General features: G+C 46.8%; 1 protein-coding gene across 2 annotated transcripts in view; it reads right to left on the reverse strand.

The window, feature by feature from the left end:
* Positions 1 to 26,516, reverse strand: part of ttc27 (tetratricopeptide repeat domain 27) — a 282,247-nt gene that overhangs the window by 248,878 nt on the left and 6,853 nt on the right. For both annotated transcript variants that reach the window (XR_011595000.1, XM_070889258.1), the window contains exon 2: positions 2,890 to 3,064. Coding sequence is in view for 1 of the 2 variants with exons in the window: in XM_070889258.1 (XP_070745359.1) it covers positions 2,890 to 3,064 (175 nt within the window). In the remaining variant the exon portion in view is untranslated. The remainder of the gene's footprint in view (positions 1 to 2,889; positions 3,065 to 26,516) is intronic.

Genomic DNA, 26,516 nt, shown 5'->3' on the forward strand with positions numbered 1-26,516 from the left:
CATGATTAGCTAGAGGCAAGGGCAATGGTCCTAACGTATGAACCAACATCTTGTTGATGCCCACTTTGCTCACTGTTCCAACAACTATTAGTCTGGCAAATAAGTTTCGATCTACTTTCAGAGCAATCTCTCTACCCTTTACTTTCGTTATGGCAGATTTTCCTGAGTCCGTGAAAGTCTTCAGTTTCATCTTCTTAACAGGATCATGAAAGCTGACATCTTGGTTTTGTAGTCGCTTCTGACAAAAAGTCATGAATGCTTGCTCTCCCTTTTCCTCAGCCTGACTGCCGATGATATCCAATCGAATGTGGGATTGTTGCAAGTCTTTCTGTTGCAACAACCAGCTCCAGATCTAAACTTTCAATTACATTCTCTGCAATTTTAGCTTCTCTAGTTCCAGTAAATTTCCACTGCTGAACACTCGTGAAAAATGTTATCCAGCTAGAGTCCGAAAAATAAATGATGTTGCCTTTGGCTCCCACAACTACGTGCATGCGGCACGCCATTGTTTCGGTACGTGCAGTCACTGACTCTAATTGATCGAGTACAGAGATCGTGATTGGCTGGTTTTGCGGTACTGACAAATACAGCAGTTGTGATTGATTATTTAAGTAACTCGCAATTACGTCATCACTCTGGCTTTTGAAGAGATTTGTGTCTATTATCTAATGAAAATTTCTGCAAAATGTTCAATTTTTGAAGATGGGATAAAGGAGAACCAGTGGATGTTGTGCATTTGGATTTCCAGAAGGCATTCGATAAGGTGCCACACAAAAGGTTACTGCACAAGATAAAAGTTCACGAGGTTGGGGGTAATATATTAGCGTGATAGAGGATTGGCTAACTAACAGAAAACAGAGTCAGGATAAATGGGTCATTTTCAGGTTGGCAAACTGTAACTAGTGGGTTGCCGTAGGGATCAGTGCTGGGGCTTCAACTATTTACAATTTATATTATGACTTGGATGAAGGGACCGAGTGTAATGTAACCAAATTTGCTGATGATACAAAGATGGGTGGGAAAGCAAGTTGTGAGCAGGATGCAAAGAATCTACAAAAGGATATGGACAGGCTAAGTGAGTGGGCAAAAATTTGGCAGATGGAATATAATGTGGGAAAATGTGAGGTTATCCACTTTGGTAGGAAAAATAAAAAAGCTAATTATTATTTAAATGAGGAGAGATTACAAAATGCTGTAGTACATAGGGATCTGGGGCTTATTGTACATGAAACGTAAAAAGTTAGCATGCAGATACAGAAAATAATCAGGAAGGCAAATGGAATGCTGGCCTTTATTGCAAGGGGGATGGAGTATAAAAGCAGGTAAATCCTGCTCTAACTGTAAACGGTATTGGTAAGACCACACCTGGAGTGCCGCGTACAGTTTTGGTCCCCTTATTTAAGGAAGGATATACTTGCATTGGAGGCAGTTCAGAGAAGGTTCATGAGGTTGATTCCCGAGATGAAGGGGTTGTCATATGAAGAAAGGTTGAACAGGTTGGGCCTATACTCCTTGGAATTTAGAAGAATGAAACATATAAGATTCTGAGGGGGCTTGACAGGTAGATGCAGGGAGGATGTTTCCCCTCATGGGGGAATCTAGAACTAAGGGGCATAGTTTCAGAATAAGGAGTCGCCCATTTAAAACAGAAATGAGGAGGAATGTCTTCTCCCAGAGGGTCGTGAATCTGTGGAATTCTCTACCCCAGAGAGCTGTGGAGGCTCGGTCATTGAATACATTTAAGGTGGAGATAAACAGATTTTTGAATGATAAGAGAGTCATGGGTTATGGGGAGCGGGCAGGTAAGTGGAGTTGAGGCCAGGATCAGATCAGCCATGATTTTATTGAATGGTGGAGCAGGCTCAAGGGGCCAAAAGGCCTACTCCTGCTCCTATTTCTTATGTTCTTATGTATGCCCCCTAGTTCTAGACTCTCCAGCCAGGGGAAACAACCTCTCAGCATCTACTCTGTCAATCCTCTTCAGAATCTTATATGCTTCAATGAGATCACCTCTCATCTTCTAAACTCCAGAGAGTTTAGGCACAATCTACTCAATCTCTCCTCAGAAGACAACCCTCTCATCCCAGGATCAATCTAGTGAACCTTTGTTGCTCTGCCTCCAAGGCAAGTATGCCCTTTCTCAGATAAGGAGACCAAAACGGTGCACAGTGGGACTCGCTATCACAAGGAGCAGTTGAGGTGAATAGCATAGATGCATTTAAGGGGAAACTAGATAAACACACGAGAGTGAAAGGAATAGAAGGATATGCCGATGGGATTAAAGTGGGTGGGAGGAGGCTTATATAGAGCATAATCACTGGCATGGATTATGGGGCGAATGGCCTGTTTCTGTGCTGTAAATACGATGTAATAATACTTAAACTCACTTTTTCCTCAGGTCTTCCAAAATTGTGGAACTCCTGTGGATGTCTCCCCTTCGTCCTATGAACTAGAGCTGGCATCACCAAACCAAGACACTTGATTTATCCCATCAGTTCTACTCTTCTCAACCATGATGGAGACCCAGGACACAGGCTCTCAGCCCTTCACCTCGGTTACTCAATGTAAAAAAAACACCTTTCAATTATTAACTATGGTTTCCCTATCAGACAGGGAGAAGGCCATTCTAAAATGTTAAGTCAGAAGTTGTGATATGTTAGAAAGTTATACTGAGATAAATACTTGAAGGGACAAAAATTGCAGGTCTATTGGGAAAGAGCAGTGGAGTGGGACTAATTGGCTCTACCAGAGAGCCAGCGCAGGAACGATGGGCCAAATGGCCTCCTTCAGTGCTGTTCATTCTATGATTCTATGTCAGTGTATGTAAGTGCTTTTGGGAAAATGATGTGGAAAAAGTTGAAAATGTGGTGCGAACAAATTGAAACTCACCTTTCCCTCTGATCGTCCGAGGGACTATCGAGGTATGCCAGGATCTGATTTTCCAAGTAGTTTTCAATAACTTCTCCATCGGCGATTTGAGCAGGAAAAATCTCCTGAATCCTTGGATTCAATAGAATGCCTTCGAAGTTCCCCTCAAACAGCTGACGCAGCAAGACGTTGCTTTCTGCAATTGGAACAAGAGTCTGTCACTACTGAAGGGCGAGGAAGTGCAAACCATTCAACATGACCTCCGCCGCAACCATGACATTCAACACTTACTGATCCGGCAGCACTGCACAGAATGGAGAAAGCAAGCCCTGTGCGACCTTTATCATCAATCGCAAAACTGTTTTAATACAGTGGCGGATAAAGGCCAAGTTTGCAGAACTCGAGAGACGCCAGGGTGCGCACATTTTATTAGAAAAGATTAGAATATTGGTTTGCAATTTTCCTCACTGATTTTGTCATCCTCTCCTGAAGACAATGCTGGGGTATGATTCCATGGGCACCCATAACCTTGCTGAAGCTGACATTCTGCGCACGTGAGCCCCGACAGTGAGAACCACGCAGCTGTGATTCCGGTAGCATAGTGGCCATGTTACTGAACTAGCAATCCAGGGGCCTGGACTAATGATCCAGAGACAGGAGTTCAAATCCCACCACAGCAGCTGGGGAATTTAAATGTAGTTAATGAAATAAATCTGGAATATATAGCTAATATCAGGAATGGTGACCATGAAACTACTGGATTGTCGTAACAACCCATCTGGTTCACTGATGTCCTTTAGAGAAAGAAATCTGCCGTCCTTACCCGGTCTGGCCTGTATGTGACTCCAGACCCACAGCAATGTGGTTGACCCTTAACTGCCCTCTGAGATGGCCGAGCAAGCCACTCAGTTGTACACCTTCTCAAGGGTTTAGGGATGGGCAATAAATGCTGGTTGTGTCAGCGACGGCCACATCCCATGAGTGAATACATTTTTTTTAAAACTGTTGAGCTGAGATTAACCCTACCGTAACGGCCACATACATGCACTACAGACCAGAACATTAACTGGACTAGCCATATCGACACGGTGGCCACAAGAGCAGGACAGAGGCTGGGTACTCTCCGATGTGTGGCTCATCTCCTGACCCCTTAAAGCCACTTCACCATCCGCAGCCTCAGCTGCAACGACACTCAACCTCAACACCACCCAACAAAGATCAGCTTGATCAGCACCCCTGCCACGGGACTCAATACCCATCCACTCCACGCGGCACACTGTTCAGCCATTTAAGCCCCTCGAGCTGTCCACTATTTAATGGAATCATGGCTGATCAGTGACCTAACTCCATATACCTTTGCCCCATATCTCTTAATATCTTTGATTAACAAGAATCTATCAACCTCACATGTAAAATTATCAACCGAGCATCAGTTGCCGTTTGAGGAAGACAGTTCCAAACTTCTACCACCCTTTGGGCCCAATTTTGGCCATGACTTGCATCAATTTTTTTGGAGTAATTTGTTTTTTCTGGCATAAGTTTAAAAAATGCCATTTTCCCCAAAATTTTGCTCCAGAGTAAGTCAGTTAGATACAATTTTTTTTAGTTCAATTTTTTTTTCCCAAAAGGGGGCGTTCCCACACACTTACGCCAGTTTTTGCCATTTATGCCACTTTGGCCAGCTAAAACTTACTCCAAATCGACTTAGGTCAGCGTATGTGGCCAGCTCTGAAAAACATTGCGGGCAGTTGAGAATTCGGCGCAGGTTAGTAAATTTAAAGCACCAAGACTTACAAAGCACTAAACAAAGCACAAAAAGCAATAAGCAATCAATCAATAACAAATAAAAAATACAAGGAAGTTGAGGACCTGCATCAAGACTTACAAAGCACTAAACAAACCACAAAAAGTAATAAGCAATGAATCAATAACAAATAAAAAATAGAATCCTACCTTTATGCCAGAATCAAGTTTTTTTTTTAAAGTTCCCCCACCTCCCCATCAAAACTCTCAAGCACAACCATCAATAAATAAAAAATAAAACTGAAGTCCTACCTCAGCCCGGGAAGTCAGTGGGCCGGCTGGCTGGTATGGGAGGCCACTCGGCCGGGGATAGTGTGCAGCGAAGATCGGGACGTCCCTTCGGCCGGGGATAGGGGCTGCAAACACACTGGGAGGGTGAGGAGCATGCGCGCAGCCTTCACTGCGCATGCGCGCAGCTGCCGGCAGTGTTGCTCCGCCCCCCCCCCACTTCACTAGCTACGGCATGCTGGGACACCGGGGACTCGGCAGAGCAGGCAGGATGGGATCACTTTTTTTCGGCGCCATTTCCAGCACGCAAAGTCGGCACATTTAAGGTAAGTGCACCGAAAAAAGGGGTTGGGAAAAATTGGGCCCTTTGTGTGTAGAAGTGTTTATTAACTTCATTCTTGAAAGACCTGGCTTTAATTTTTCGGCTATGTTCCCTAGTCCTAGGTTTCCCTAACCAGCAGAAATAGTTTTTCTCTATCTACCCTATCTGTTCCCCTTAACATCTTGAAAACTTCCATCAAAGCACCAATTAACCTTCTAAATTCCAGGGAATACAACCCCAGTTTATGTAATAAATTGCCATTCCTTCATTGTCACTGGGCCAATATCCTGCAGTTCCCTCCCTCCCTCCCTCCCTAATGCCATCATTCGTTCATCACCATCCAGCACAAGGACTGCAGCAATTCAAGCCCACCACTACCTTAAGGCAACTAGGGATGGGCATTAAATGTGGCGGCGTCAGCATTGCCCTCAACCCACTCTGACCTCTCCTCCTTCCACTGAGTAGGCCTCTGACCTTCCCCAATGCCTGCCCTCAGCCAGGCCTCGAATCTCTTACCATCTCACCGAAGGGCGCCGCTCAGCGCCAAGCTTACGGCTCGCATCCCGCCATAGACAACTTGGCTCATACAGCAGTGCCTGGTCGCCAGTCGTCTTGGACCCCCTTGCCACTGGACCAAGACCTTGCTCTGCTCAGCCCTTGTGGTAGCCGGTGTGTAATGGCCACGCCATGTTAAAAGAACTCATGCACAGGCATCTTCCACCCTTCAAAATGAAGTTCGGGACCTGGCAGGTCAGGACCCTCATGGACAACCCAAAAACATGTTTTTTTTTTAAACTGTACACCTCCTGCCACCCAGCTGAGACCAGCTGATTCAGCCCAAAGTGGAAATCAACCCGGGCTCCTTCTGTTTTGGATGGCTCAGTTATATACACTGTTGTTACTAAATGAGCCAGCAGGCTGACACCCAACAGGAGTTGTTTTAAGCGAATGAAAGTTTTCTCCCGATTTTTATTGAACTACAAACTACAATAAGAAACGCTTAACATTAACAAAAGCTGACAGCCAGCCCCCATATGTAAAACATCAAATCATAAAACGTGATACAAATATTCCAATATATCCCTGTTAAATAGTGGCTCAACATGTCCCAATGCTTTTACCAGCAATGAAGGCAAACCTAGCAGCCAATTTACACATAACAAAGTCTGACAAACAGCAAATCAGTGAATAACCAGATAATCTGTTTGTGTTGGCAATAACTGCATGCAGCACTCCTTCAGTCACCCGATTATAGCCGTGGAATACCCCCATTCTAATTAACCAATCAATCCAAAACAAAGATAAGAAGCTAAAATAGACAGGTGCTCCGATCCATCCCAGGAGAGGTAAAAAAAGACAAAGAATCTTCAAGACCAAACAATTCCGACTACAGCTGATTCTAGTTTGTGCCTGACAATGGAACATTACTGGCTTAAAATCCACAGTAAAACAAGAATTCCCTCGATGCGGCAGCTGCCATAGATTGTGCTGAGTCTGTCTTAAACCTACAATCATAGACAAGTAGATATTTAAAGCAACAGCATATTATTTCATTTGGAGACTAAAAAAATCTTTTAGGCGTACAAGTGTTATTCCTCTGCAACCTGCCATGACTGCGGCTCAAATGAAATGAGTAATTGGAAGTCTGATGTGACAGACACCAAAGTTTGACATCCATCCATCCACTGCAGGTCAACAGTCCCTATTTTTAAATACAGGTACCTTTTGAAATACATTTTGAGAAACCAAATGCCCCTAATCGGATATTTTTTTGACATGCTGTAAATCAATGTGATTTTTTTATCTAATCCCAAAATGAATGATCCATATTTTACGCAGACACACACTATTGTTAAAAGCAATCTTTCAAAAAAAATTCAGCCTCCTCTTTTTCCAACATTGCCAGGACTTCCATTTTGGAATCGGGAGGCTGAAATGGTGCTGCGAAATATCAGGGTGTTGCACGAAACCCTTGGTCCAGTGTTTTATTTGAAATGGGTCATCATAGAAACATAGGGCCCAAGTTTCCACATGATTTGCGCCTGATTTTTTAGGAGCAACTGGTGGAGAACGGACTATCTTAGAAATCGCAATTCTCCACATTTTTTTTTCTGCAGTTCTAGTCAGGTAGAACAGTTCTACTTTGGAACAGAATTTTTTCTTCAAAAGGGGGCGTGTCCGGCCACTGACGCCTGATTTCAAAGTTTCCACAGTAAAAACGTACTCCAAACTAAGTTAGAATGGAGCAAGTGAAGATTTTTGTAGAACTGAAAAAACCTGTCCTACACATTAAAAAATCAGGCGCAGGTTACAAATTAGGCGTCCAGAACGAGGTGGGGGGGTGGGGGAAGGGAAGTCATTAAATTCTACAATAAATCCTTATTTATACTTCTACAAATATTATACAAATAAATCCAACCTGAATAAACATTTATAAGCAAAGAAAAGATTGCATCCCAGAGTACTTAAGGAGGTGGCCTTGGGAATAGTGGATGCGTTGACAGTCATTTTCCAACATTCCATTGACTCTGGATCAGTTCCTATGGAGTGGAGGGTAGCCAATGTAACCCCACTTTTTAAAAAAGGAGGGAGAGAGAAAACAGGGAATTATAGACCGGTCAGCCTGACATCGGTAATGGGTAAAATGATGGAATCAATTATTAAGGATGTCATAGCAGTGCATTTGGAAAGAGGTGACATGATAGGTCCAAGTCAGCATGGATTTGTGAAAGGGAAATCATGCTTGACAAATCTTCTGGAATTTTTTGAGGATGTTTCCAGTAGAGTGGATAAGGGAGAACCAGTTGATGTGGTATATTTGGACTTTCAGAAGGCGTTCGACAAGGTCCCACACAAGAGATTGATGTGCAAAGTTAGAGCACATGGGATTGGGGGTAGTGTACTGACATGGATTGAGAACTGGTTGTCAGACAGGAAGCAAAGAGTAGGAGTAAATGGGTACTTTTCAGAATGGCAGGCAGTGACTAGTGGGGTACCGCAAGGTTCTGTGCTGGGGCCCCAGCTGTTTACACTGTACATTAATGATTTAGATGAGGGGATTAAATGTAGTATCTCCAAATTTGCGGATGACACTAAGTTGGGTGGCAGTGTGAGCTGCGAGGAGGATGCTGTGAGGCTGCAGAGCGACTTGGATAGGTTAGGTGAGTGGGCAAATGCATGGCAGATGAAGTATAATGTGGATAAATGTGAGGTTATCCACTTTGGTGGTAAAAACAGAGAGACAGACTATTATCTGAATGGTGACAGATTAGGAAAAGGGGAGGTGCAAAGAGACCTGGGTGTCATGGTACATCAGTCATTGAAGGTTGGCATGCAGGTGCAGCAGGCGGTTAAGAAAGCAAATGGCATGTTGGCCTTCATAGCAAGGGATTTGAGTACAGGGGCAGGGAGGTGTTGCTACAGTTGTACAGGGCATTGGTGAGGCCACACCTGGAGTATTGTGTACAGTTTTGGTCTCCTAACCTGAGGAAGGACATTCTTGCTATTGAGGGAGTGCAGCGAAGGTTCACCAGACTGATTCCCGGGATGGCGGGACTGACCTATCAAGAAGACTGGATCAACTGGGCTTGTATTCACTGGAGTTCAGAAGAATGAGAGGGGACCTCATAGAAACATATAAAATTCTGACGGGGTTAGACAGGTTAGATGCAGGAAGAATGTTCCCAATGTTGGGGAAGTCCAGAACCAGGGGTCACAGTCTAAGGATAAGGGGTAAGCCATTTAGGACCGAGATGCGGAGGAACTTCTTCACCCAGAGAGTGGTGAACCTGTGGAATTCTCTACCACAGAAAGTTGTTGAGGCCAATTCACTAAATATATTCAAAAGGAGTTAGATGAGGTCCTTACTGCTAGGGGGATCAAGGGGTATGGCGAGAAAGCAGGAATGGGGTACTGAAGTTGAATGTTCAGCCATGAATCATTGAATGGCGGTGCAGGCTAGAAGGGCCGAATGGCCTACTCCTGCACCTATTTTCTATGTTTCTATGTTTCTATATAAACCATCATCCTACCTGTGTGAAGGCACGGAGAATGCTGCAGTCAGCCTGAGGCGCCTGTTCTTCCCGCGGGGGGGGGGGGAGGAGGAGGCGCCCGTTCTGCCCGCTGGGGGGGGGGGGGGGGGGGGGGGCGCCCGTTCTTTTCCGCGGGGGGGGGGGGGGGGGGGAGGAGGCGCCCGTTCTTCCCGCGGGGGAGGGGGGAAGGAGACAGTGAGAAGGCTGCAAGTGCTGATGGCAATGTGCTTTTATTTAAAAAAATTTCAAAAATTAAACAGCTACAAAGAACTACAAAAATGGCCGAGTGCCAATGTTTCTTTCACACTGCACGTGCGCGAACGCTCCAACGCAGCGTTGCCGGCAGGAAAAAAACTAATTTAAATGGTACCCGCCCCCTCCCACTTACAAAATCGGCGCGAGTGTAAGCTCCGCCCTCCTGGGCGCCGCGCCAAGCAGACAAGGAGCTGCAGAACGCTCCAAAATCGCGAGCTTTTTTTTTTTAGGCGCCGTTTTAGGCGTGAAAAAATGGGCGCCCAGCTCGGAGGGGCACCCGTTTTTTATCGTGTGGAAACTTGGGCTCCTAGAAACAAAGAAAATAGGTGCAGGAGTAGATCATTCGGCACTTTGAGCCTGCACCACCATTCAATATGATCATGGCTGACTATGCAACTTCAGTACCCCATTCCTGCTTTCTCTCCATACCCCTTTGATCCCTTTAGCCGTAAGGGCCACATCTAACTCCCTTTTGAATATATCCAACTAACTGGCCTCAACTACTTTCTGTGGTAGAGAATTCCACAGGTTCACCACTCTCTGGGTGAAGAAGTTTCTCCTCATCTCGCTCCTAAATGGCTTACCCCTTATCCTGAGACTGTGTCCTCTGGTTCTGGACTTCCCCAACATCGGGAACATTCTTCCTGCATCTAACCTGTCTAATCCCGTCAGAATTTTATATGTTTCCATGAGATTCCCTCTCATTCTTCTAAATTTCAGTGAATACAAGCCCAGTCGATCTAGTCTTTCTTCATATGTCAGTCCTGCCATCCCGGGAATCAGCCTGATGAACCTTCGCTGCACTCCCTCAATAGCAAGAATGCCCTTCCTCAGATTAGGAGACCAAAACTGTACACAAAATTCAAGGTGTGGCCTCACCACGGCCCTGTACAACTGCAGTAAGACCTCCCTGCTCCTATACTCAAATCCCCTCGCTATGAAGGCCAACATGACATTTGCCGCCTTCACCGCCTGCTGTACCTGCATGCCAACTTTCAATGACTGATGTACCATGACACCCAGGTCTCATTGCACCTCCCCTTTTACTAATCTGTCACCATTCAGATAATATTCCACCTCTGTTTTTGCCACCAAAGTGGATAAACTCACATTTATCCACAATATACTGCATCTGCCATGTATTTGCCCACTCACCTAACCTGTCCAAGTCACCCTGCTGCCTCTTAGCATCCTCCTCACAGCTCACACTGCCACCCAGCTTAGTGTCATATGCAAACTTGGAGATATTACATTCAATTCCTTCGTCCAAATCATTAATGTATACTGTAAATAGCTGGGGTCCCAGCACTGAGCCCTGCGGCACCCCACTAGTCACTGCCTGCCATTCTGAAAAGGACCCGTGTATTCCTACTCTCTGCTTCCTGTCTGCCAACTAGTTCTTTATCCAAATTAGTACATTACCCCCAATACCACGTGCTTTAATTTTGCACACTAATCTCTTGCGTGTGACCTTGTCAAAAGCCTTTTGAAAGTCCAAATACACCACATCCACTGGTTCTCCCTTGTCCACTCTATTAGTTGCATCCTCGAAAAATTCTAGAAGATTTGTCAAGCATGATTTCCCTTTCATAAACCCATGCTGACATGGACCGATCCTGTCATTGCTTTCCAAATGTGCTGTTATTTCATCTTTAATAATTGATTCCAACATATTCTCCACTACTGATGTCAGGCTAACCGGTCTATAATTCCCAGTTTTCTCTCTCCCTACTTTTTTTTTTTTAAAAGTGGGGTTACATGAGCTACCTCCAATCCATAGGAACTGATCCAGAGTCTATAGAATGTTGGAAAATGACCACCAATGCATCCACTATTTCTAGGGTCACTTCCTTAAGTACTCTGGGATGCAGACTATCAGGCCCTGGGGATTTATCGGCCTTCAATTCCATCAATTTCCCTAACACAATTTGCTGACTAATAAGGATTTCCTTCAGTTACCCCTTCTCACTAGACCCTCGGTCCGCTAGTATTTCCGGAAGGTTATGTGTGTCTTCCTTCATGAAGACAGAACCAAAGTATTTGTTCAATTGGTCTGCCATTTCTTTGTTCCCCATTATAAATTCACCTGATTCTGACTGCAAGGGACCTACATTTGTCTTCACTAATCGTTTTCGCTTCACATAGCTATAGAAACTTTTGCAGTCAGTTTTTATGTTCCCTGCAAGCTTACTCTCATACTCTATTCTCCCCCTCCTAATTAAACCCTTTTTTCTCCTCTGCTGAATTCTAAATTTCTCTCAGTACTCAGGTTTGCTGCTTTTTCTGGCCAATTTATATGCCTCTTCCTTGGATTTAACACTATCCCTAATTTCCCTTGTTAGCCACGGTTGAGCCACCTTCCCCGTTTTATTTTTACGCCAGACAGAGATGTACAATTGCTGAAGTTCATTCATGTGATCTTTAAATGTCTGCCATTGCCTATCCATTGTCAACCTTTTAAGTATCATTCGCCAGTCTATTCTAGCCAATTCACATCTCATACCATCGAAGTTACCTTTCTTTAAGTTCAGGACCCTAGTCTCTGAATTAACTGTGTCACTCACCATCTTAATGAAGAATTCTACCATATTATGGTCACTCTTCCCCAAGGGGCCTCGCACAACAAGATTGCCAATTAATCCTCTCTCATTACACAAGACCCAGTCTAGGATGGCCAGCTCTCTAGTTGGTTCCTCGACATATTGGTCTAGAAAACCATCCCTTATACACTCCAGGAAATCCTCCTCCAACACATTACTACCAGTTTGGTTAGCCCAATCTGCATCTTCTTTAGTATGGTAGTCGCAAAGCTATTTTTTTAAAAATTTATTCATTCATAGGATGTAGGCGTCGCTGGCAAGGCCGGCATTTATTCCTAATTGCCCTGGAGAAGGTGGTGGTGAGCCACCTTCTTGAACCGCTGCAGTTCTTGTGGTGAAGGTACTTTCACGGTGACTTTATCGTAGCAGTTTGGTAAAACTGAGTGGCTTGCTCGGCCAGTTCAGAAGGCAGACCTTGCTGTAGGTCTGGAGTCACAGACAAGCCAGTCAGGGTAAAGAGGGCAGGTTTCCTTCTCTAAAGGATATTAGTGAATCAGTTGGGTTTTTAATGACAATCCAGTTTCATAGTCACCAATACAGATATTAGCTATTTAATTCCAGATTTATTTATTTAACTGAATTTAAATTTCCCCCAGATGCTGTGGTGGGATTTGATCTCACATCTCCAGATCATTAGTCCAGGCCTCTGGATTACTAGTCCAGTAACATAACCACTACGCTACCGTACCCCTAAATCAAATGTCAGTATCTAAGTCAGATATCCAGGCCAAAGCTTCCGGTGTAACAGCGTGGATACCTCTGAGGTCAGTGCTCAATGATGCGCTCCAGGGTCTGATTAGGAGCTCCACAGTCACATGATGGGGATGCTTTAATCTTCCCCCAAGGAGAAGGTGGCAGCATCTACCATGACCAGTTCTGAGGTGGTTAAATGGGTTAACACCGCCATTAAACTAGTGGGCAAATGAACTTTATACAAACACACTAAAAGCTTGCTACAGGTACAGTGTCTCAAATCCGTCTGTCCGAAAACCGGAATTGTCTGAAAACCGAACATTTTTGAGAAAATTCCATTTGATATTCAGTAAAATAAAATCTGGAATTATTGTCCAAAAACCGGCGGGCCAGACTAGTTATCAGCTTCGCCGCAATGTTTTAAATGGCGTGCGATCGGTCTGAGCCTGACCCACGCCACCATTAGTAGTTTGTCTGTCTCGGTAGCATACCTACGCTCTTGATTTTCTTGTCCGAAATCCTGAAAATCCAAAAATCGGCGCGGTCTCGGTCTCGAGGTTACCGGATTTGAAACGTTGTACCTGTACTAATATCGCGGGACTCCCGAGTGCCTAGCGTATTCTATGGTGCATTAGTTGACCTTAGACCTGTCTAGTCTCCCATGCTTCTTGTGAAGGTCACTTATTTTAGTGGGAAGAGTAACATCACTCTGTCTGTCTCTCACAGTATAATCCCAGCTCGATTGACTTCAAACCCATTTGCAATTTGTCACGTTATCACAAAACAAAAGAAAAACTTCACCATCTTCCGCGGTTCAACCTTGAAAATTCAGTAACAGACATTTTTTTTTAATATTAAAAGCTGATTGATAAGGTTGCTAAAAATGGATCCAGCTGGCGGAAAATGCACTGGGTAAGCATTTCAGCGAACCCTTCAGTTAAACTGTGCCTTGGTGAGACCTCATTTATAGCACACAGCTCCTTCAAAGTTATTGATGTGACAGGTCTGTATTTAAGGCCTAAAGAGGAATTTACTGGAGGCTTTTCTTTCTTCATTTAATAGATTGTTACGTGCACATCAAGGTGAAGGGATGCCACTGCTGGGGAATGGAACAGCATTTCTATTTCTGGACACCGAGTGTGCCCAGATCAGGTCCTGCACAGACGCTGCAGAGAGTGAAGGATCTTCGATTCCATACCAAGAATCCCCCTTAGCCCCCAGCTTCTCACAGCGCACTCGAGCTTTACAACAGGAGTGTAGATTTTCAATTTCCCACAACAGCCAACCTGTGGTTGGGTGAAGTTTCCAATTCAGAGCCAGTCTGTGGGTAGTCTGCTGCTGCAACAGTCCCCCAGGAACTGTTCTGAGACTGCTCAAACACACTCACACAAAACCCTTGGAGGTTTCGGCGAGATGTGACCCCCGGTCTCAGAGGTAAAAGCACGCTGTACTCGAACCCTCCGCACCATCCAATTTTTAAAAACATCCCAAGTGTCTGACAGTTCAAAATCACTTTACAAATTGATTAAAGCATTATTATTAAGGTAATATATCTACATCGAAGAACAAGCAGACATATGAAATGCCAAACCAGATCCCCCTGCTCCTTCTTTTTTAAGATTTGGGGCGAAATGGAAGTAAACATTTTCATTGGCCATGTCGTCAATAAAGCACATATTTTCTGGCAACACAAAGTAAAAGGGATTTTGAAAAACATGTGTGTGTTTCTAAGAATGTGCCTGAAATAAGAACATGCCCTGTGAAGCCATTCCTATGGGGATCGGGCGGGAAAGTGGAGCTGATGTAGAAGTTCAGCCATGATCTTATTGAATGGTGGAGCAGATTCAAGGGGCCGTATGGCCTACTCCTGCTCCTATTTCTTATGTTCTCACAGACCATCGTCCCAATCATGGACTCCACCCTACATTAAAAATGGAACTACTGCCCTGTTAGACTATAAAGGTTTGTATGTACGTATCTACCCAAGAGTATAAAAAATAGCAGGAGTAGGCCATACAGCCCCTCGAGCCTGCTCCGCCATTTAATACGATCACGGCTGATCCGATCATGGACTCAGCTCCACTTTCCTGCCCGCTCCCCATAACCCCTTATTCCCTTATCAGTTAATCTATCAGTTAATCTATCAGAAGTTAAGGAAATACAGCTCTGTGCTGGAATCCACTAACTTTGTTATCTCAGTTATAACCCCATGATCATAAACTGCTTAAGATAATGAGTCTCTTTGAGGGGATGTGTTTGAGATGCCAATGTACATGTTCCCTCATCAGTAGCACTCAAGACAGGAAAATGCATTTTATAACTGGAGTGATGTGTTAATCTGGCCTTCTATAACATAGCCCACTGTGTTATAATTTCCTGGAATCAAAGTGGCCATCGGTACTTATTAACCAACTTCCTTGTTACCTGTGTATGATCTGTACGCTCATCAGAGTTGGCTGTCAGGGATGATGTTCATCAAAATGTATTTTAAATCTTCAGCATAAAAGCAAAGAATCTTTCAGTGCTCGGCAGCTCTGGTGAGCTGCTGACATATCTGTGGGCGCATCCAACTCCAAACAGGTAGCCTACGTATTATGACAGAACACTGCGTCATTGCAAGAGATTGCCTAAGAGGACTGGGATAATAGGCTCCTTAAACAGCTATTTTAGTTGTATGTATTGTAAATCACTTCCTGCGGAGTGGCCCTCTGTTGCATCTTTACTTTTGCGATTGTAAATAAATTCAGTCAGTAGTTTTAGCCACTACAAAGCGGGGTGGCAATTGACATTTCTGTCACCGAACAGACGTGAGCCATTGTGCAAATCTTGTGCAATTTTCAGTGTTAGGTTAACTGTTGATCCTGTAACTCAGTACAGCAGAGCGTGAAACACACAGGTTTCAGATCGGAAGGGGCCACTTAAAGAATATCTCACCAGGCAGTTCACACAAGGAAAAGGGGTTTAAAAAAAGCCTAAACCATAACAGAGCCCGCTTATTTAATCTCTTGGGGACAGGAAATTTTGCAAAATGTCACCTCATTTGGTTGTTTCTATGGGCTATATCTCTCCTGAAAAAAGATTATCTGGTCATCATCACATTGCTGTATGTGGGAGCTGCTGCGTTTCCTACATTACAACAGTGACTGCACTTCGAAAAAAGTATTTCATTGGCTGTAAAGCGCTTTGGGACGTCCTGAGGTCATGAAAGGTGCTATATAAATGCATTGGGAAGGACAGTGGCCCACTGGGGTTCAGAGTGGAAGGTCAAGGGGGGGTCACAGCCGTGGTACTTACCATGTGCTGGAGGAGGAGAAGAGGCCAGGTCACCAGTGGGGAAGGAGAGCTCCAGTCGTTGCTGAAGGAGGAGGGGAGGCCAACCGCCGTCGTAGGAGAGGAGGACCCAGTCATCGTTGAGAAGGAGGTCACCTGTGGGGAAGGAGAGGTCCAGCCATCATCGAGGAGGAGGATCCGGTCGTCATTGAGGAGGAAGTCACCTGTGGGGAAGGCCCAGACGCCGTTGTCCATCATCGCTATGTCATCGTGCGAGCCAGAGATCGCAAGGATGTGCGCATCACCCGTGTCATGACAGGAGCTGACGACTGCTGGACGGACCACCGCCTAATCCGATCCATCATTGATATCAACACAGCCCCAAAGCAAAGGGGGCAGCAGAAGCAAAGACTTAAAGACCCAACTAAGAGAACCCTATTCAGTCAGCGCCTCACAGCTAACCTGGCGTGCCTTAATGACCCCGAGACGCAGAATGCCCACAGCGCTTGGTCTGCCCTCCAGGCCTCCATAACCAGTGCCTGCAAAGTGACGCTCGGTCACTCAACCAGGAAACACCAGGACTGGTTTGATGAGAATGATCAGGAGATCCAAGAGCTAATAGATCACAAACGCAGGGCATTTTTGAGCCTTAAACAACAACCAACTCGGGAGCTGCAAAGCAACATTGCAGATGGCTCAAGGCTGAGGTCCAACAAAAAACCCAGGACCTAAAGAACAGATGGTGGATGGAGAAAGCACAGGAGATACAACAATTGGCCGACAGCCATGATGTGCGAGGATTCTTCATTGCAGTCAAGGCCACATGCGGTCCAAACTCCCCAAGACCCCAACCCCACTGCTGGCCAAGAACAGGGAAACACTCATCAAGGACACCGAGGCAGTCAGGGCCCGCTGGAAGGAGCACTTCGAAGATCTCCTCAACCGAGACTCTGCCTTTGACTCGAGTCTTCTCAACTCCCGCAGCATGCGACCCGCCACCATCTCAGTAAAACCCAAACACTGCACGAGGTAGGAATAGCCGTAAGACAGCTTAAGAACAACAAGGTTACGGGAGCGGATGGAATCCCTGCTGAGGCGCTAAAGTACGGTGGAGAGGCACTACTGGCGCGAATACATGACCTCATCTCTCTCATCTGGAGAGAGGAGAGCATGCCGGGAGATCTCAGAGGTGCAGTGATCGTGACCATCTTTTAAAAAGTGGACAAGTCCAACTGCGGCAACTACAGAGGAATCTCCCTGTTATCAGCCACTGGGAAAGTCGTCACGAGAGTCCTCCTCAACCATCTTCTCCCTGTGGCTGAGGTGCTCCTCCTAGAGTCACAGTGGGGATTTCGTCCCCTACGGGGCACAACGGACATGATTTTTGCAGCGCGACAGCTGCAGGAAAAATGCAGGGAACAGCGCCAGCCCTTATACATGGCCTTCTTTGACCTTACAAAGGCCTTTGACACGGTCAACCGCGAAGGTCAATGGAGCGTCTTCCTCCGTTTCAGATGCCCCCAAAAGTTCGTCACCATCCTCCGCCTGCTCCACGACGACATGCAGGCCGTGATCCTTACCAACGGATCCATCACAGACCCAATCCACGTCCGGACCGGGGTCAAACGGGACTGCATCATCGCCCCAACCCTCTTCTCAATCTTCCTCGCTGCCATGCTCCATCTCACAGTCAACAAGCTCCCCGCTGGAGTGGAACTATACTACAGAACCAGTGGGAACCTGTTCAACCTTGGCCATCTCCAGGCCAGGTCCAAGACCACCCCAACCTCTGTCATCGAGCTACAGTACGCGGACAATGCCTGTGTCTGCGCACATGCAGAGGCTGCACTCCGGGACATAGTCGATGTATTTACTGAGGCGTACGAAAGCATGGGCCTTACGCTGAACATCCGTAAGACAAAGGTACTCCACCAGCCTGTCCTCGCCGCACAGCACTGCCCCCCAGTCATCAAGATCCACGGCTCGGCCCTGGACAACATGGACCACTTCCCATACCTCGGGAGCCTCTTATCAACAAGTCGACGAGATTCACACTGCCTCCAGTGCAGCCTTCGGCCACCTGAGGAAAAGAGTGTTTGAAGACCAGGCCCTCAAAACTGCCACCAAGCTCATGGTCTACAGGGCTGTAATAATACCCGCCCTCCTGTATGGCTCAGAGACATGGACCATGTACAATAGACATGTTGGCCTTCATAGCTAGGGGATTTGAGTATCGGAGCAGGGAGGTCTTACAGCAGTTGTACAGGACCTTGGTGAGGCCTCACCTGGAATATTGTGTTCAGTTTTGGTCTCCTAATCTGAGGAAGGACGTTCTTGCTATTGAGGGAGTGCAGCGAAGGTTCACCAGCCTGATTCCTGGGATGGCAGGACTGACATATGAGGAGAGACTGGATTGACTGGGCCTGTATTCAGTGGAGTTTAGAAGAATGAGAGGAGATCTCATAGAAACATATAAAATTCTGATGGGACTGGACAGGTTAGATGCAGGTAGAAACATAGAAAATAGGTCAGGAGTAGGCCATTCGGCCCTTCGAGCCTGCACCGCCATTCAATATGATCATGGCTGATCGTTCCCTCAGCACCCCTTTCCTGCCCCCACTCCACAACCCCCGATTCCCCCACCTGCAAGGGCCACATCCAACTCTCTACCGAATACATCCAATGAACTGGCATCAACAACTCTCCGCGGCAGGGAACTCCACAGGCCAACAACTCTCAGAGTGAAGAAGCCTCCCCCCACCCCAGTCCCAAATGGCCCACCCCCCATCCCAAGACCATGTCCCCTGGTCCTGGACCTCCCCAACATCGGGAACACCCCCCCCCCCCCCCGCCCGCATCCAACCTGTCCAGTCCTGCCAGAATCCCATAGGTTTCAATGAGATCCCCCTTCATCCCTCCAAACTCCAGCGAACAAAGGCCCAGTTGATGCAGTCTCTCCCCACATGACAGTCCAGCCATCCCTGGAATCAGTCTGGTGAACCTTCGCTGCACCCCCTCAACAGCAAGAACGTCCCTCCTCAAATCTGGAGACCAAAACCGAACACAACATTCCAGGTGAGACCTCACTAAGGCCCTGTACAACTGTAGTAAGACCTCCCTGCTCCTGCACTCAAATCCCCCAGCCACGAAGGCCAGCATACTATTTTCCCTCCCCACCGCCTGCTGCACCCGCACGCCCACTCCCAGTGACCGATGAACCATGACACCCAGGTCTCGCCGCACCTTCCCCCCTCCCAATCCACCGCCACCCAGACAACAATCCGTCCTCGTGTTTTTGCCCCCAAAATGTACAAACTCACATCTATCCACACCACACTGCATCTGCCTAGCATCCGCCCACCCACCCAACCCGCCCAAGCCACCCCACAGCACCCTCCCCACAGCCCACACCGCCACCCAGTCCAGTGTCATCCGCAAACCCGGAGATACCACACACAATTCCCTCATCCAAACCGTCAATGCACACTGTAAAGAGCTGGGGTCCCAGCACTGAGCCTGATGTTGTGGAAGTCCAGAACCAGGGGTCACAGTCTAAGGATAAGGGGTAAGCCATTTAGGACCAAGATGAAGAGAAACCTCTTCACTCAGAGAGTTGTTAACCTGTGGAATTCTCTACTGCAGAGAGTTGTTGATGCCAGTTCGTTAGATATATTCAAGAGGGAGTTAGATATGGCCCTTACGGCTAAAGGGATATGGAGAGAAAGTAGGAAAGGGGGACTGAGGTGAATGATCAGTCATGATCTTATTAAATGGTGGTGCAGACTCGAAGGGCCGAATGGCCTACTCCTGCACCTATTTTCTATGTTTCTATGTTTCTACACCTCAACTCGCTGGAGAAATACCACCAACGATGCCTCCGCAAGATCCTACAAATCCCCTGGGAGGACAGACGCACCAGCATTAGCGTCCTCGACCAGGCCAACATCCCCAGCATTGAAGCACTGACCACACTTGATCAGCTCCGCTGGGCAGGCCACATCGTTCGCATGCCAGACACGAGACTCCCAAAGCAACTGCTCTACTCGGAATTCCTTCATGGCAATCGAACCAAAGGTGGGCAGAGGAAACGTTACAGGGACACCCTCAAAGCCTCCCTGAAAAAGTACAACATCCCCACCAATACCTGGGAGTCCCTGGCCAAAGACCGCCCTGAGTGGAGGAAGTGCATCCAGGAGGGCGCTGAGCACCTCGAGTCTCATCGCCGAGAGCGTGCAGAAATCAAGTGCAGGCAGCGGAAAGAGTGCGGCAAACCTGTCCCACCCACCCTTTCCCTCAACGACTATCTGTCCCACGTGACAGGGACTGTGGTTCTCGTATTGGACTGTTCAGCCACCTAAGGACTCATTTTTAGAGTGGAAGCAAGTCTTCCTCGATTCCGAGGGACTGCCTATGATGATGATCTCATTCCTGCTGTGCAGACCTTAAGGAAGGAATTGTTTATGCTGCATTTTGTTTCCAGTTGAATGTACATGACTGAAAAAAAAATGGGAGTCAACAATGTATGCTTAGAAGCTAAACACTGTGCTTGCAGATGATGGCACTGAGGAAGAGCATGCAGATTATGAACAGGGAAGGAAACGAGGATGGAGCTCTGGAGCACACCAGATCGTCAAAGTAACGAAGACATGAAGATGGAGGGGTTGAGGCAGTGAAGGAACAAACATTTAAGCATCAGCAACTCTTTGGTAATGAGCTTTCAGAGACTGGAACACTTAACAAGTACATTTCACATACAGCAGCACTCTCATGTCTTGAATAAGAGGGTCGTGGGTTCAAGCCCCATTTCAAGACTAGGGCACATAACCTGTGCTGAGACATCTGTGCAGTACTGAGGGAGTGCTGCATTGGTGGAGACACTGAGCCCAAAATTCCACATGGACTTTTTTTAGCGCAGTTGTCGAGGTACGTCCGATGTTTGAGTGGCCCGGCTACGCCAAAAAAAAAGTTCCAAGTTTCGCCGGCATAACCCTTCATTATGGAGCAGCGCAAATGTCCTTAAGCTCTGTGGGTGGAGCTTAAGGTCTGTGCCGTAAAACTGGGGTTGCCAGGGTAACGAGAGACGTTGAATTTATTCTGCAGTGTCATTGCTGATTTTTCTCTCCCCAAGAACTTCTATTTTCATAACAGTTATAAGCATTCCAAGAGCCTAATTTTTTTAAATTGATTTGTCTCTTTGTAAACTCAACCATGACCACTTAATGCCACCCCCCCCCCCCCCTTTCTATCCTGGGCCGAAAGGCCCTCACACCAGCCCGCTTCTATCCTGGGCCAAAAGGCCCCCACATCAGCCCACTTCTATCCTGGGCCGAAAGGCTCCCACACCAGCCCACTTCTATCCTGGGCCAAAAGGCTCCCACACCAGCCCACTTCTATCCTGGGCCAAAAGGCCCACACACCAGCCTGCTTCTATCCTGGGCCAAAAGGCCCCTACACCAGCCTGCTTCTATCCTGGGCCGAAAGGCCCCCACACCAGCCCGCTTCTATCCTGGGCCGAAAGGCCCCCACACCAGCCTGCTTCTATCCTGGGCCGAAAGGCCCCCACACCAGTCCGCTTCTATCCTGAGCCGAAGGGCCCCCGCATTAGCCTGCTTCTATCCTGGGCCAAAAGGCCCCCACACCAGCCCGCTTCTATCCTGGGCCGAAAGGCCCCCACACCAGCCCGCTTCTATCCTGGGCCGAAAGGCCCCCACACCAGTCCGCTTCTATCCTGGGCCGAAAGGCCCCCACATCAGCCTGCTTCTATCCTGGGCCGAAAGGCCCCCACACCAGTCCGCTTCTATCCTGGGCCGAAAGGCCCCCACACCAGCCCGCTTCTATCCTGGGACGAAAGGCCCCCGCATTAGCCCGCTTCTATCCTGAGCCGAAGGGCCCCCGCATTAGCCTGCTTCTATCCTGGGCCGAAAGGCCCCCGCATTAGCCCGCTTCTATCCTGAGCCGAAGGGCCCCCGCATTAGCCTGCTTCTATCCTGGGCCGAAAGGCCCCCACACCAGCCCACTTCTATCCTGGGCCGAAAGGCCCCCACACCAGCCCGCTTCTATCCTGGGCCAAAAGGCCCCCGCATTAGCCCGCTTCTATCCTGGGCCGTAGGGCCCCCACATTAGCCCGCTTCTATCCTGAGCCGAAGGGCCCCCGCATTAGCCTGCTTCTATCCTGGGCCGAAAGGCCCCCACACCAGCCCACTTCTATCCTGGGCCGAAAGGCCCCCACACCAGCCCACTTCTATCCTGGGCCGAAAGGCCCCCACATTAGCCCGCTTCTATCCTGGGCCAAAATGCCCCCACACCAGCCCGCTTCTATCCTGGGCCAAAAGGCCCCCACACCAGCCCACTTCTATCCTGGGCCGAAAGGCCCCCACATCAGCCCGCTTCTATCCTGGGCCGAAAGGCCCCCACACCAGCCCACTTCTATCCTGGGCCGAAAGGCCCCCACACCAGCCCGCTTCTATCCTGGGCCGAAAGGTGCCGTGTCTTCAGCTCTGCTGAAACAATGGTTCTTCTCTCCATTGATTTTTTCTTTTCTGCGCCGATTTCCTTAAGTGTAGGTAAGGTTTTTCAGAAGGGTGCTGTGTGCCATTTTAGAAAAAAACTCGCTTAAATGGCCAGGAATAGCTCACCCGGCAGGTTCGGCCCCCAGTGACGTCAAAAAAATTGGGAACGAAAAAAAATCGGACGTACCGACTTTAGAATGGTGCAGAAACTGTGGCGAAACTTGCAGATTTTAGTCTGCTCCAAAAAAAGAGTAGGCCAAAAAAACGGCACAGAATGGTGGCGAAAATTCATCTTTCTGATGAGACATTAAATTGAGTCTACTTATTTTGGTGAACATAAACAATACCATGGTACCTTTCAAAGAGCAGCAATGTTCACCCTATGCCTAAAATTTAGCCCTCAGCTGACACTACCCAAACAGATTAACTAGTCATTGCTGTGTGTAAATTAGCTGCCATGTTAGCCTATGTAACAGTGTCTAGTCTTCAAAATAATCCACTGGCTGTAAAGCATTTCGGGACATACTGTGGACATGAAATGCAAGTTCTTTCTTTAACTGCATTGCAGTACTAAGGGAGTGCCACAGTGTCAGAAATGCATCCTTTGGCTGAAGTGTAAAACAGGTCTCATGTGCCAGTTCAGGTGGCTGTAAAAGATCCCAAGGCACTGTTCACAAAAGCACTAGGAGTTCTCCTGATGGCCTGGCCCACACTTCTCCATCAACTCATCATCATCATCATCATCATAGGCAGTCCCTCGGAATCGAGGAACTAACACAAAAACAACTTGCATTTATAATGAGCCTTTAGCATAAAGAAACATCCCAAAGGTGCTTCACAGAGGCATAAATAGACAAAAATGTACACAGAGACAGAAAAAGGAGATATACAGGTTATCGGATCACGCATTTGTTGTTTGTGGGATCTTGCAGTGCACAAACAGACTGCTGTAGCTGCCTGCATGACACCAATGACTGCACTTCAAAACATATCCACTAGCTGTGAAGCACCTTCGAACATCCTGAGGATATATAGGCCCAAAATTCGCCATTTAGTACCAAATTTTTGGAGGTACAGAGCATCAGTGTTTTTTTTAGAGCTAACTTAATTTTGCAAGTTTTGTCATTAACAGGTAACGGCCGCGTTTTTTTTTGTTAACGTTTTTATGACATCACTCGGGGTCAAACCCACCCATGATGCCATTTTTGCGAGTTTCGCCAATAAAGATGCTTCCAAAAACAGCACTGGGGACCGTTTTGTAAAACCTTACCTTACAAGTTGGAGTCAGATAGAAATCGGCGTTACAGACGCCATCTTGTTTATCGGAGCTGAGTTATAGGTCTTGGAGGGAGGAAACAAGACTTATATTATATCCAAACTAATTAAAAATGTTTCTTTGTGTATGGAGGGAAAAGAGAAACTTGCAGTAAATTGCGAGTTGAAGTTCAACCGTTGCTCACCAGGTTCGAGGCACATAAGGTCGGAGTGCCAGCCAGCAGGATCGCTCCCTCGGCCGGACACAGGAGCTCGGCACTCGGATTCCAAAGAAGCCCAGCGGTAGGTGGAAGCCAAGCCAGGGAGAGGGGCGGCAGCGGGGATTCATTTGGCCAGGGATAGGGACGGACGGGTAAGTGGAACTGAGTCCACGGCCAGATCAACTATGATCTTGTTGAATGGCGGAGCAGGCTCGAGGGGCTAGGTGGCCTACTCCTGTTCCTAATTCTTATGTTCTTATGTTCTTAAAATGCTGGAAATCTCAGCGGGTTATAGAAACATAGAAAACAGCTGCAGGAGTAGGCCATTCAGCCCTTCGAGCCTGCACCATCATTCAATGAGATCATGGCTGATCATTCAACCTCAGTACCCCTTTCCTGCTTTCACTCCATACCCCTTGATCCCTTTAGCCGTAAGAGCCATATCTAACTCCCTTTTGAATATATCTAACGAACTGGTCTCAACAACTTTCTGCGGTAGAGAATGCCACAGGTTAACAACTCTCTGAGTGAAGAAGTTTCTCCTCATCTCGGTCCTAAATGGCTTACTCCTTATCCTTAGACTGTGACCCCTGGTTCTGGACTTCCCCAACATTGGGAACATTCTTCCTGCCTCTAACCTGTCCAATGCCGTCAGAATTTTATATGTTTCTATGACATCCCCTCTCATTCTTCTAAACTCCAGTGAATACAGGCCCAGTCGATCCAGTCTCTCCTAATATGTCAGTCCTGCCATCCCGGGAATCAGTCTGGTGAACCTTCACTGCACTCTCTCAATACTCAAATCCTTTCACTATGAAGGCCAACATGCCATTTGCCTTCTTCACCGCCTGCTGTACCAGCATGCCAACTTTCAATGACTGATGTACCATGACACCCAGGTCTCGTTGCACCTCCCCTTTTCCTAATCTGTCACCATTCAGATAATATTCTGCCTTCCTGTTTTTGCCACTAAAGTGGATAACCTCACATTTATCTACATTATACTGCAACTGCTATGCATTTGCCCACTCACCTAGCCTGTCCAAGTCACCCTGCAGCCTCTTAGCATCCTCCTCAAAGCTCACACTGCCATCCAGCTTAGTGTCATCTGCAAACTTGGAGATATTACATTCAATTCCTTCATCCAAATCATTAATGTATATTGTAAATAGCTGGGGTCCCAGCACTGAACCTTGTGGTACCCCACTAGTCACTGCCTGCCATTCTGAAAAAGACCTGTTTATCCCTACTCTTAACTTCCTGTCTGCCAACCAATTCTCTATCCATGTCAATACATTACCTCCAATACCATGTGCTTTAATCTTGCACACTAATCTCTTGTGTGGGACCTTGTCAAAAGCTTTTGAAAGTCCAAATACACCACATCCACTGGTTCTCCCTTGTCCACTCTACTAGTTACATCCTCAAAAAATTCTAGAAGATTTGTCAAGCATGATTTCCCTTTCATAAATCCATACTGACTTGGACCGATCCTGTCACTGCTTTCCAAATGCGCTGCTATTACATCTTTAATAACTGATTCCAACATTTTCCCCACTACCAATGTCAGGCTTCCTGGTCTATAATTCCCTGTTTTCTCTCTCCCTCCTTTGTTAAAAAGTGGGGTTACATTAGCTACCCTCCAGTCCATAGGAACTGATCCAGAGTCTATAGAATGTTGGAAAATGACCACCAATGCATCCACTATTTCTAGAATCACTTCCTTAAGTACTGTGGGATGCAGACTATCAGGCCCCGGGGATATATTGGCCTTCAATCCCATCAATTTCCCTAACGCACAGGAAAAATCAGCACGGGTTAGCTACAGAGTAAAGCTGTACAATTACACGTTACCCTGGAAACCTAAATGCTTGGGCATGCGTAGAACAGGGCCTCAGTTTTTCGGCGCTATCAATTAGCCCCACCCACAGAACCCAAATTGCGGCACCAAATTCAAACAGAAAAATGCAAAATTTCGGAAATTTATTTTGCCGCTACTTCTTAAAAAATGGGCCGTTAATCTTAGATACGCCAAAGAAAGGCAATGTGAAATTTTGGGCCCAAGATGCGATATAGATGCAAAGTCCTTCTTTCCTTCAACTGTATTTACAATACTGTGCACTGGTCAGAGAATTTCCCTGTTAACCACAAATGATTTTTCAATAAACTCGCAATACGATTCACTAATCCTTCATAGAATCATAGAATAGAATCATAGGGCCCAAGTTTCCACATGATTCGCGCCTGATTTTTAGGAGCAACTGGTGGAGAACGGACTATTTTAGAAATCGCAATTCTCCACATTTTTTTTTCTGCAGTTCTAGTCAGGTAGAACAGTTCTAGTTTAGAACAGAATTTTTTCTTCAAAAGGGGGCGTGTCCGGCCACTGACACCTGATTTGAAAGTTTCCACAGTGAAAATGTACTCCAAACTAAAGTAGAATGGAGCCAGTGAAGATTTTT

The sequence above is a fragment of the Pristiophorus japonicus genome, chromosome 9, assembly GCF_044704955.1.
Source record: "Pristiophorus japonicus isolate sPriJap1 chromosome 9, sPriJap1.hap1, whole genome shotgun sequence".
Lineage (NCBI taxonomy): Eukaryota > Metazoa > Chordata > Chondrichthyes > Pristiophoridae > Pristiophorus > Pristiophorus japonicus.